At 35.2% G+C, this 12,196-nt stretch overlaps 2 protein-coding genes across 3 annotated transcripts; both read left to right on the forward strand.

Annotated features, from left to right (window-relative positions):
- Positions 1-3,646: 3,646 nt before the first annotated feature.
- On the forward strand, positions 3,647-7,841 carry LOC18608056 (2-oxoglutarate (2OG) and Fe(II)-dependent oxygenase superfamily protein). Of its 2 annotated transcripts, none has more exons than XM_007042534.3 (8): positions 3,647-4,097; positions 4,176-4,301; positions 4,978-5,135; positions 5,375-5,477; positions 6,423-6,518; positions 7,169-7,234; positions 7,333-7,449; positions 7,689-7,841. In XM_007042534.3, the coding sequence occupies exons 1-8, from the start codon at positions 3,987-3,989 to the stop codon at positions 7,773-7,775; spliced, it is 864 nt and encodes a 287-aa protein (XP_007042596.1). In that variant the 5' UTR covers positions 3,647-3,986; the 3' UTR covers positions 7,776-7,841. The 2 variants fall into 2 exon arrangements, with proteins under 2 accessions (XP_007042596.1, XP_088660199.1); XM_088804073.1 differs by having other exon boundaries at positions 3,648-4,104.
- Positions 7,842-8,338: 497 nt separating this feature from the next.
- LOC18608057 (myosin-2 heavy chain-like protein) lies at positions 8,339-11,977 on the forward strand. The gene is made up of 5 exons (XM_007042535.3): positions 8,339-8,563; positions 9,204-9,362; positions 9,458-9,630; positions 9,711-11,604; positions 11,745-11,977. The coding sequence occupies exons 1-5, from the start codon at positions 8,429-8,431 to the stop codon at positions 11,802-11,804; spliced, it is 2,421 nt and encodes an 806-aa protein (XP_007042597.2). The 5' UTR covers positions 8,339-8,428; the 3' UTR covers positions 11,805-11,977.
- Positions 11,978-12,196: the final 219 nt, after the last annotated feature.

Here is a 12,196-nt window from a genome sequence, read left to right on the forward strand (position 1 = left end):
ATTATAGAGAGAGAAAGTGAGATTTTCATGATAGCTTGAAAGCTTTTAGGAAAGAACTTCAATTACAAAGCTACCAACGTGAGTAGTGAAATTGAGTTGATTTTTTTTTTAGTTGAGAATGGCTAGTGGCTAGATTGGTAAGTGTTTTGTAGTTGAGGTTGTTAATTCACTCTAGAGTGATTAGGCTAGAGAAAATGGATAGCCATTTAATGGCAAATTGAAAGCTAGCTAAAAGATAGCTTTTAGAGTTTATAGTGTGAATTAACATAATGGTGATGTTAATGTAATGGTAGGTTCCAACGAAGTTCCATCCTTCCAATTGGACCATTAGGGAATTAAGAGTCGACTAAAGTCTTAACAAAATACAGGTGAGTGGACTTGCATTTCAAACTTGTTTTGGGGAATGTGAATGATTTTATCCAACTTGTCTTTGAAAATGTGTGCTAGGGAACAACCCTTGATTAAATGTATTTGATATTGTGAAATGAAAAATATGTATAAGGATGAATCCTTGTGTTTATTATTATGTTGGTATGTATGTATATACCTTTTGGATATGTGCTGTGTATGGATGAATGATGATGGCTGATGATGTTGAGGTGTGCGAGTAGGGAGTGCACACATGATGATGATTGAGTGTGCGAGTAAGGAGTGCACACATGACGATGATGAAGTGTGCGAGTAAGGAGTGCACACATGATGATGATGTATGTATATGTTGATGTGAGAGTTATAGAAAGTTCATAATACGGTATATGGTTGTAAATGCAAAAATGTGAGCATTTGATTTGTTGAAATTTGAAAGTTTACATGTGTTACATATTGCTATTGTTATTTTAACAGGATGACTTTGTTTTAAAGGAAAAAGAAACTTTTCCTGATGTTCTGATTTTCGCTGCAGCGAGAAACTCTCAAGCTTGGAGGGTGGTGCTGATCGGGAATCTTGCTGCAGCGAGAATGTTACTACAGCGAAAAACCTTCTGTTTTGGATCCTCATTGTGTTCAGTTGCTATCCAATTTCCACTTCCTTGATACCATAGTTGAGCATGAACTTCTAACACTAAAGAATCAATAAATTACATTTGAAATGAGGAGGTTTGGTGAGAAACCCTCAGCTAGATGATAAATTAAGTCAAGTGTCACTGCAGCAAAAACTCATTCCCGCTGCAGCAAGAATGCCTTCCCGCTGCAGCGAGAACCTGTCGTTTATTTGACCTGATTCGTATGAATCCTATTAAAGTTTTCACTCTCCAAATCTTTTGATGAGCATAGCCTCTTTTAAATAAGTGATTTTTCTCATGTGGGGTTTACATGAAGGGTTTAATAAGAACTAAATAAATTGCATTGTTTTGCAAAAGGAATGCATCATGATTTTGTTAAACATTCTTTATGATATGCTTGTTCCCTTCCTTGTTCACTCACTAGGTTTATACTCACCGTTTTCAACTTCATGTTTTTAAATCACGAGGCAGCTGGTAACTAGGTCGAAGTGTCTTCGTATATTCGACCCTTGGTAGGTGTATCGGTATTCAGTAGCTGTACATTCATCAGAGTTTTTTCGCTGAAAGTCGAGTATTCTTTTGTTGTGTATAGACAAGCTTAATGTAAATTATTAAGATACATGTTGTAGACAATGTATATACACTTGTTTGGTATGCCAGTATAAGGTGGTAATATTCAATATTATTTTGATTCTAAGTTATGAAATATGACTTAGCAGTTTATGATGGAATGATGAATATGTCAAATTAATAGGCTTGCTTGAGTTTAGTGGACTACATCCATTGGGCCCATGAGTCGGTCATGGCTCGGAATTTGGATCGTGATATCTTCCTACTAACCTCTTATCGATCCAAGTCCCAATAAGATGACTCTTTGTGAAGTTGACTTTAAGAATTGAAACACTTCGATAACATCTAAGAATCCTTTTGAGAACTAATAAACTTTCAAGGTGCACATCACAAAATAGGATTATGTCATCTGCATATTGCAGATGTATGAGAGACAAACCATATCTCCCAATCATGACTCTTTTGCAAATCCCGATGTTCTCCACTTTACATAACATGGCATTAAGGGCTTCTTCTGCAATGTTAAACAAGAAAGGAGAAATAGGACATTCTTGATGGAGGTCACTTTCCATATCGAATTGTCTCGATGGTGAACCATTGACAAGAATAGAAATTTTAGCTGTGGAAATACACTCTTTAATCCAGCACCTCCAAACCCCATATTTCCCATCACATGATCAAGAAAGTTCCAATTGATGTTATCGAAGGCTTTTTCAAAGTCTAGTTTTATGCCATACCTTCAAAAATATGTTTTAACCCTTATAGTTAAGGATCCAACTAACTTCCACCGACATATATTTTTGCATAACTTTTATTTATCATTTTTTATAATTGAAGACTAAGTTTTAACCCTTTAAGATTTTTAAGGTACAAGTAAACACACCAAAAAAATAAAGTAAAAAAGCAAAACTCAAAATTTTTTGTATTTCAGATTATTGACTAACAAATAATGGTTTCAATTATGAAGAACTCCTCGTCAAATTCAATTTTTTTTAACTTCATTCTCTTTTGTTCTTTAATAATTAGTCTGTTCTTATAGAATTATTTTTTTTATTTGTCCCAAGACTAGGACTAACAACTTGACAATGTATGATTAGAAGATTGTGTCTGAATATCATTGCAAATTTTATGAACTCTAAAGGTTTTGAATTGAAAAAACTAGACAAATCGAATTGAGTACGATTTTTTTTCGAATATAAAAAGTTTTTGATGTTTGTAATTATTTTGATCAATTAGGTTCATTTTTTATGATTAAATTTGCAAGCTAAATCGATTGAAAATCAAATATGAATTAATATAAATTTAAAATTTAAATTAATGTTAACTAATATGAATATTTGAATTTACAAAATATTAAGCTTGTCTAACTTAAATTTATACTAATCTGATTTTTTTTCTTAACATTTTAGAAGAATGTGCATAAAGTCATGATGGGAGGTTCATCCTTGAAAACTATTGTTGGTTATTAGAATCTTTGAAAACTATAGTTAGTTGTTGGAATTTGAAAACTACTCTCGGAATTTCTTGAAATGTTGGATTGAATTTTCTTTATATTAACTTATGTTTTTTTAAGTTGGTTGTCTTTGAAAATATCGTTGAAATTGTTTGAAAATATTGTTGTATTTGTTAAAAATGTTATTGAAATTTATATTTATACATATTACATTAAAATTTGGTCAAAATGTTATAAAATGTCTGCTTGAATTTTATTTTTAAATAGTTTTATTTTTTTATCAGTTCGATTAATTATAAAAATTTGATTTGATTCAATTTTTGAGAAAAATAAAATTGATTTTTTAAAAATTTTAATATCGAATCTACTGAATCCATAATAACAAAAATTTTCCATTTTAAAGACTAAACCTAAAAGAATCCGAAGTTGTCACATGTTGCAATACGAACAGATAAGATTTCACCATCAGATCGGGCACCCCTCGTTTTCCTTCACCCGATATCTCTTTCCATCGACTAGGAAAAAGATTTGGTAAAAGGCAATTTTTATCTATAATCCTTTGGTTTGGTCCACTGGTAACTCCTCGCATCCCACCAACCTCCCGAATAAAAGGTCGATTTTTGTTTTCTTAATTATAGTGGATTGCATATGTAAATCCACTCCTTCCAAGTCAAAGACAAAGAGAAGAAAGGAAAAGGTAGAAAAAGAAAAATCCCTCCCGCCATTGACGCGCTTTGTATTCTTCTTAAGCACGAGCAAAGAAACTGCGGAGTGTATTAAAACCCCCCAAAAAAAATAGGGAAAATAATAATTAAAAACGAAAGAAGAAAGCCCATCTTCGAGACAACAATAATTGGAAGTCTGAAGAAGAACACAGAGCCACAGAATTCGACAAAGAAAAAAAAAAAAGAAAGGAGAAAAACAGTGGGTAATAAAAAAAAATCTCGAGAAAAGATCCGTAGATGAAAGGGAAATCGAAGAGCTCGAAGAGAAAGCTAGGGTTGGCAACTGCCCTTGTCTTGTGCTCACTCTCATTCATCAGTGGCTTGTTTGCTTCCACCTTCTTTTCTCAGGTAACTTGTAAGTATGTTATCATTTCAAATGTTTACTAATTGGGTTTTGCTGTTGATTAATGGGGGTGGTTTTTATAGGATGTGCCGATCATTAGACCCAGGCTGAGAAGGCTTGAGGTGGTGCATGAGGAGGGTGAGAAGTATCGTGATCCGATGCCACATGGAGAAACCGGGGATAGTTCGATGGAATCTATTCCGTTTCAGGTGCTTCTCATCTTTTGTTCATAACATGTTTCGTTTATTGCATTGGATTTAGAATAATGGCTTTGATTATTATAAGATGGTTATTGTTAGATTATCTGGAATGAACATTTTTACTAATTATTTAATTTGGGTGTAGAGTTGTTTTCTTGGAGGATTTTTTATTCTAAATGCGTTTGTTGGGATAATTGCGTCAGTCATAGCACTTGATAGCTCTTATCCTAGTTAAATTAGTTTGGATTTTAGATGGGGATATGGGCCATGACCCCAAAAATTGAAAGTCAGTCGTTTGCAATCTGTGGTAGAAACCTATAAATATGGGAGGATACAGATGCAAGCAAATGGTTTTACGGATCTATGAGTAACAATATTCTAGTGTGTATTACATAGTTAAAATTTTCTAAAGGCGTGTTAGCCCAAATCTAAACAGGAGTTTTCAAATATCAATGGAAAGCAGTAATGAAAAAGAAAAAGGATTTTATGTACAAATGTTTCACAGAATTCAGTGTTTGAGGTCTGCTAGGAACATGTTAAACTGCCCCAATGGAAGATATGCTAAGAAAACAGTAATAAGAACTTTTTATTGTGCAATTTTTTTCAGGTTGCTGGCTGAAGAAATGGTCTACAAGCATCCTTTTCTAAGGACTAACTTTCGATGCTTGCTTCCTGTTGGGTGCAGGTTTTAAGTTGGAAACCACGAGCTTACTATTTTCCCAACTTTGCAACTGCAGAACAATGTGATCGTATAATTGAAATGGCAAAGTTGAACCTTAAACCATCTACTTTGGCTTTGCGCAAGGGAGAAAGTGTAGAAAGCACTAAAGGCACTAGAACAAGGTGCCCTTATAAGTCATAATTTTCTGTTTTATTATCAATTTCTTGTTGATATTGAGTTGAATGGTAAATTACAAGTTAATGATTTTATTAACTGATTTGAATTAGCAGCAAGGTGCATGCAGATAATATTGTGCCCCTTATGCCTGTGAATGGTTTCAATTGGTGAATGCTGATAGCGCACTTTCTTGGTGTTGCTAGTAAAAACTTGTGTTATTAACGTATACTTTCCTTGGAAACAGTTCGGGAACTTTTATTAGTGCATCAGAAGATGAAACTGGGTCCTTGGACTTGATTGAGAAAAAAATTGCAAAGGCTACAAGCATCCCTCAGAGCCATGGAGAGGTACATGTTCCTTTCCTGATGAAACTATCATTTATCTCGTAATTGTAAGTTGAGTTATTGTATGAGACATTATTGGAGAAGAAGTTTAAGCAAACACGGTTAACTTTCTCTATGAGTCAAGTGCATTATCAATTTCACTGATTCTTTTCCCATTTTATTTGTTTGAAACTTTAAGTGAAAATATAAAGTAAGAGCCACTGTGAAAGTGCCTGACAGAGGGTTGGGAATGTTACTTTTAAAAATATCAGTTTAACTTCCAAAAGACACCTTAATCATAATCATCTTACCAAACCAATTGTTAAGGCTAATAACTCTGCCTGTCTGTGACCTTTTTGTCTTTTTTTTTTTTTTTTGGAATTTTCAGATATATGTCATCTACTCCCTTAGATATATTCTGGCATCTTGGGCATATAATATGGACTTACTCTGGAATGTTACGTACGTAGCTGTTGTTTGTAATTATATGCTTGTACCTTACAACAACCACCTTAAACACATCACAGTTTGGTAAATCCTCTTATGCTAGTTGCAGTAAATGTAGAATTCTCAACACTGAGAGAGATGGGGAGAGGTTCTTGGAATTATACAGCAAAGTTAAGGGTGTTTAAAGGTCTGTTCCTGTATAGGGCGGAAAGCACTCATCTTCTAATTATATCCTCCCCAGAAATATAGTCAAATAAATGGTCCCATGTTGGTTTGAATTTTGATGGTTTTATTGATTTTAATGTGCCTGATAATTTAGTTTGTTGGAAATTATGTGATTAATATGGCTAATATGTTCTAACTGATTTCACAAACTTAAGAAATTTCGCAGTATCTAACTTAAACTGATACTATGCAAATAGTATTTTTGGTATATTTTCTGTTTGTGTTGAAATTCAATATGGCAAATCTTTCTTATAGGTTGTTTTTGAATTGCTCTAAGTTGAAATTTACATATTGCAGGCATTTAATATTTTGCGGTATGAGATTGGGCAGAAGTATGATTCTCATTATGATGCATTCAATCCATCTGAATATGGTCCACAGTCCAGCCAAAGGGTACAGTCTTTTATGTGAACTTCATCATTACAGCTTGTTAATAACACTCTCTGGAAATTTTTATGTTCATTTGGGGTAATCTGAAATAATTAATTTTCTGTTTCCCTATAAGTCAATAGTGTAAATACTATAGTTATAAGTAGAATTTAGTTATTTTTGTTTTATATACAAGTTCTGAGTTCTATTTTGTGTTTATAATTAATGGGACGATAAAACCTTTTCTTATTGAATGATTAATTATGCTGGGGTCTTTATTTATCTCCTACTGAAAATTATTTAGTAATTGGAAATAGATGCTGGAGTTGAATCACATCATATTACCGGACGTCACAAAAAGTATGAAGTACATCATTTTAAGATAGTTTTCCTGTCACAGAACTGCCTCTTATTTTGATAGCATTTTAATTCTTTCTTCTTTAGTATGGTGCCAATACGCATCTTTATGCTAGCCTCACCTTGTTTATAGGTTATTCTTTGAGGCTTTATATTTGTGGCAAGTTAGTTCTGGATCCCTTTGGTATGATTTTAGGTTTTGAATACCATGTTGTTCCTCCAACCTGTTTTCTGTATTTTCACCAAGCCATTGTGTGAGTGTCAATGCTGAAGAATGAAAACATTGTGCTTAATTAACATTTAACCTTCTCTTGCAGGTTGCGTCATTCTTGTTGTATTTGTCTGATGTAGAAGAAGGTGGAGAAACAATGTTCCCTTTTGAGGTAGATATGGAAATACTAACTTGCTTTATCTCTCCTTCCTTTGTCATGGTAACTATTTGTGCTGAATTTTGGTGTTGACCCTGTTGTTTTGGTTGCAGAATGACATGAGAATTAAAGGCTATAACTATAGACAATGCGTCGGTTTAAAAGTAAAGCCTCGAAGGGGGGATGGACTTTTATTCTATTCACTTTTTTTGAATGGCACAATTGATCGGGTAATTTTCATACTTGAAAATCAAATTTAGGCCAAGTTACATTGCTCGCAGTCCCATGTAAAGAGATTTATGAAATAGATCTGTGTTAACAACATTGAGACTCTCTAGCTGTTAAAACACTCCGAGTGGTTTCCTCTTGTTTCCCCATCTTACCTGTGTTTAAACTTCGTAAAATCCTCATTCTAGCTTTTATGGTTTATTACTTCTCATGTTCTTTCTCTGTTTCAACATTATGGCAGACGTCTCTTCATGGAAGCTGTCCGGTGATCAAGGGGGAGAAATGGGTTGCTACAAAATGGATTAGAGACCAAGAGCAAAATGACTAATAAGTTGCTGTAAAATTCACAGATTATCGACGTTGTTATTAATGGTCATAAACCTCTGTTTTGAAAGGATAATTCTTTACCCCACTTCACTCTGTTTTATTTATTGGCAAACAACTCCATGACTCGCCCATGTACAGCTTTTGTGTAAGAAAAATGTAACAGATGGGCAAATGTAAGTAAAGAAACAACTTAAAACCTAGGTCCACTGTATTACTCAAAGGTTTAGCTATGGAGGATTTCTTCGGTGCAAGGCAAAATAAAGTAAATAAATTGCTATTTAAAAGGTTCTGAATCCTGAATTGGTACTATAATATTACTTTCAGAGCTTCCAGTATCTTCACCGACGTGTCGCCCTATTATAAATTTACAAACCATAGTCTGCACACGAGTGTAGAAGATACCAACTCTCCCGGGTATGACCGTTGAGGCCAATGCACCCTGTTGCTCTGCAACGGCTAGTTTCCCATTTTTTAAAAATACTCCCATAATTAAAAAAAAATCAGATAATTAGCATACATTCTTCTCATTTTTGCTTTCAAAATCCAAAAGGAGGATCCAAATCACATTTCTGACTCTTTTCTTGTTCAATATTCCTTCAATCTTCATCAAAATCTTTGCGATTTCTTTGTCATTGATTCATTTCAAAAAAAAAAATGAATCTCGGTTGCTTAGAGGATTGCATCTCTGTGTCATATAAGCAAAGCTCGGAGCCGGTTGTTGATCATCAGAATAAAGAAGGGGATGCTACCGATGAGTCTGTGGCGTCATCTTCTTCCAGAATTGGGAAGGTAAATATTAATAAAAAAAGAAAGGAAGATTGAATGATGGATATCTGAAGCAGATTCAAGATTCGGTTTTTTATTGATAGAATTTGCGTTCAATCAATTTCTTGAACTAGAGTGGTGTATATTGTTTGCTTGGAAATAGGGTTTTGCTTGCCTGACTGAATTTGAAACCCCGAAAACCCTAATAGGCGATTTTATTTGGTAACGGGCTTTTAAAGGTTAATTTAATTGACGAATTTCTAGTTTCGCTGCTAATATTCTTTTATTATTTGTTTCGCATGGTTTTTACAGGTTTAATTGCTACATAACTCTTTTAATCACAGGACTTAAGAAAAGAAACTGAATTATGGTGAAATGAGTTTATAATTGGTTAAGGTTAAAATAAAGGAAAAAGCAATATTACCTGTTTTTAGATGATATGTTATTGGTTTTTTCTTTTTTTTTTTATTGAAATTTTCTGCTGGGCCATATCAAGAATGTTTCTATGATTAATGTGGTATAACTGAGTGAGTTATGCCTTGGAAAGTGCTTTGATGTGTGCGTATAATGAAACAGAGAGAAGAATGCCTAGATGTACGTATCTATCCGCAACTTTTCACTGTTTTCATTTCTTCTCATAACCGTGCTCTTCTGAATGGTGCAGAATAAATCACCAAAAGAAACCAGCCCGTCAGCATGGAATGCTCTTAACAAATTTACATCTCAAATTAAGAAGCCTCCACACCGCAAAAATTCTCCTCTGAACTGGTTTCCCCGCAAAAAAATTGATTCTTACTTGAAAAGGAAAATAAAGATGCTGCAGGTTGTCTCCCATTATCCCATACATCATTTTTTTTTTCTATTGACTGCATCTTTTTTTCTTTTATTGACCAAATGTTAATAATGTGCTTATATCAGGAAGTAGATGGCATGAATTCAACTCTTGACGAGACGCTAGGTGACTCAAATCCTCATTACTGCAGGGTTTTGAGAGAAAAAATGGCAGCGAGAGAGGCTGCTCACAAGGCAATGGAGGCGCGTAAAGCAGCACTGGTTGAAGCATCTTGGTGTAGAATACTCCAAGCAGCCAGGTAGGCTTTTGCTTGCATTCAAGACATGAGGAATTTGGTTTTTTTTCCTTCCATTCAACTTATTCATTTTCATCTTGCAGAATTCAAAGCAAAGAAGCAGGAGAACTGCTGTTGAAAGCTGAGAAAACTGCAGCAGAGGCTTTTGAATCAGCAACTGCCTCGGGAGTGATAATGTATGATATTCCTGACTGTCCTCGGAGTACTTGTCAGATCGAAACATCTTTGGTACATAGAGCAGGTTCTACTACTCATACTGTTAGGGCATCTTTTGAAACGGCATTTGAGGTAGATAAACAAGTGGCTGCAGCTGTAAAGACTGCATTCGTGAGGCTTGCATGTTGTTCCTCTTTTGATAGAGATGAATTTAAAGACCTTCTAAGGAAAATCAATGAGAATCCGGATACCACTGATAGCAATCTAGAGTCAATGGAGTTCTCTTCAGAATGTGAATCAGAGCCAGGGTCAGAACTTGAGACAGTGACTCAAAAAGATGGTTTTAAGTCTCAAGAGTTCAATTGCAAGATGTCAGCTGTGGAGACTAGACAGAAGAAATTCAAGAGGAGGCAGTCTCTTGAAAAGTTTAACACGGAAAAGCTAGTGGAAATGATGCTTGAGAGGCTTAAATGTTTACAAGAGGATGAACTTTCATCACTTGCCACTATAGTTGCAACCTGTGGCTTAAATGCTGCTTTAGCAGAAGTAGAAAACACTAAGCTACAGAATCCATGCTCCATTGCTGATCATCCCTCTGCTTCAGCTCTTAGTTTTGCTAGAAGAACGTCTTCAATTGGAGCTGGAACAGTGAGAAAGACTAGCCAAACTGGACAAATTGACTCGGAACTCCCTAGTCTGGACAAGTTTTTGGTTAAGCACATGACCAAGCTTGAACGAGAGGTCATAGAAGCCAGGAGCAGAAGGAACGAGTCTAAAGATAGAGGTGGGAAATATCCTGGTAAACCTGATGATTCAGGTATAATTTCTTCTGAGACTGTTCCACACATGGAGAATATTCCTGTGAAGCAGTCTTCAAATTTTGAGGAAGAGATTCAAGAGAATGAAAAGCATTTAAAAGAGGATGATGGAGTGGACCATAAAAGCTCAGATGGAGATACTTCTGTTGATGCCATCCCTGACTTGGGAAGTATATTGGTTAAGCACTCATCGAAACTTGAAAAGGAAATTGAAGAGGCAAAAAGGAATTGTGGTAACACATATGATCAGCTCAATGGCAAAAAAAGGGGAGGGATGTCAAATGGGTTGCGTAGTCATAAGAAAGGTGATATTCAGGAAGCACCCAGCCTGGATAAGTTTCTGGTGAAACACGTCTCAAGACTAGAAAGAGAAGTTGAGGAAGCAAAGAACAGAAGGAAAAATGATATGGTTGAGATAGGGAAGGTGGCTAATTTGGAGAAGGAAGTTATATTCGAGAAGAATGCTACCTGCACTAATGGAGAAGTACTTGGAAAAGAAAATATCAACTCAAATAAGGAAGTTGACAGAATTCCAAGCGAAGATAGCCTGGAAAAAATCCTGGTGAAGCCAGTGCATAGGTTGGAGAGGGAAAAATTGCAAGCCTTGTCATCAGGAAGCAATTATGGAGACCCTAGGAACCACAAAAAACGAGGAACCAATGTCACAGATTGTGAGAGCTTGGACAAAGTTTTAGTCAGGCATGTATCTAGACTAGAGAAAGAGAAAATGAGGTTCAATGCAAATGAAGAAGAGGTGAAGGTAAAGAGGGGCGGTGTAAATGTGCCAGCGACAGATGAAAATGGTAGTCTGGACCAAATTTTGGTTAAACACAAATCAAGACTAGAGAAAGAGAAGATGGCCGCCGCTGAGCAACCAAGAGACCAGATTAGATTCTCTGTATCTCGTAGAGAAGCAAGGGAGAGAGAGTTGCAAGAAGCTTGGGGAGGATTAAGCTTAGGAAACTCCATCCGCCCGCATTTCTCCAGACTTGAACGAGACAAGGCAAGTTTCTCAATGAATTACATGAGCAGCTTTTCTTCTGTTTTTTTCTTTATGTCAATCTTCCTGCAACAAAAAACAGAAAAAGGTATTGGTTTTCCATATTTTAATGAACTTTGTAGTTGTTGATTCTTTCTTTTCAGGCTGCTTGGAAAAAAGCTGAAGAGGAGGAAAGGATGCAAGCCATGAAGGAGGTGTTGTAGGTTGCAACTTCGCATTTTGTACAAAATGTTGTAATATATACTTCTTTTTTAGATTCATTGAATTTCCTACCTCTGTATGTAACAGTTACTCTCCCAGGGGAGGGGAGTTTCCTTGGGCCTCCGCCCCCTCTATTTGCACAAATATGTCAAATCCTGTCTTTCCACCCTGGAAATCCAACGTGTGACAAGTGCCATATCTTTCTAAGATAATCATTAGGAATTGAATTCAAAAACCAATAAATTTAAGAACAATAAAAGAGAACCTTTTCTTATCCATTTCACACACTCTAAATGTAAATAAACCTGGGGTAATAACAACAGAATTATACTATTAGCAAATTTTAAGGTAACTCTTGTTAGTTTTTTTTTTCTTTTTGTAATTTCCAAAAAAA

Source organism: Theobroma cacao, chromosome 2 (assembly GCF_053813885.1).
Source record: "Theobroma cacao isolate CCN51 chromosome 2, ASM5381388v1, whole genome shotgun sequence".
Classification (NCBI taxonomy): Eukaryota; Viridiplantae; Streptophyta; class Magnoliopsida; order Malvales; family Malvaceae; genus Theobroma; species Theobroma cacao.

Bases quoted from the DNA above. Each gene is read 5' to 3' on its own strand.
- LOC18608056 (XM_007042534.3), top strand. From the start codon at position 3,987: ATGAAAGGGAAATCGAAGAGCTCGAAGAGAAAGCTAGGGTTGGCAACT. The intron at 4,098-4,175 runs GTAACTTGTAAG...TGGTTTTTATAG, and splicing joins CTTCCACCTTCTTTTCTCAG to GATGTGCCGATCATTAGACC. The intron at 5,136-5,374 runs GTGCCCTTATAA...CCTTGGAAACAG, and splicing joins ACTAAAGGCACTAGAACAAG to TTCGGGAACTTTTATTAGTG.
- LOC18608057 (XM_007042535.3), top strand. From the start codon at position 8,429: ATGAATCTCGGTTGCTTAGAGGATTGCATCTCTGTGTCATATAAGCAA. The intron at 9,363-9,457 runs GTTGTCTCCCAT...TGCTTATATCAG, and splicing joins GGAAAATAAAGATGCTGCAG to GAAGTAGATGGCATGAATTC. The intron at 9,631-9,710 runs GTAGGCTTTTGC...TTCATCTTGCAG, and splicing joins AGAATACTCCAAGCAGCCAG to AATTCAAAGCAAAGAAGCAG.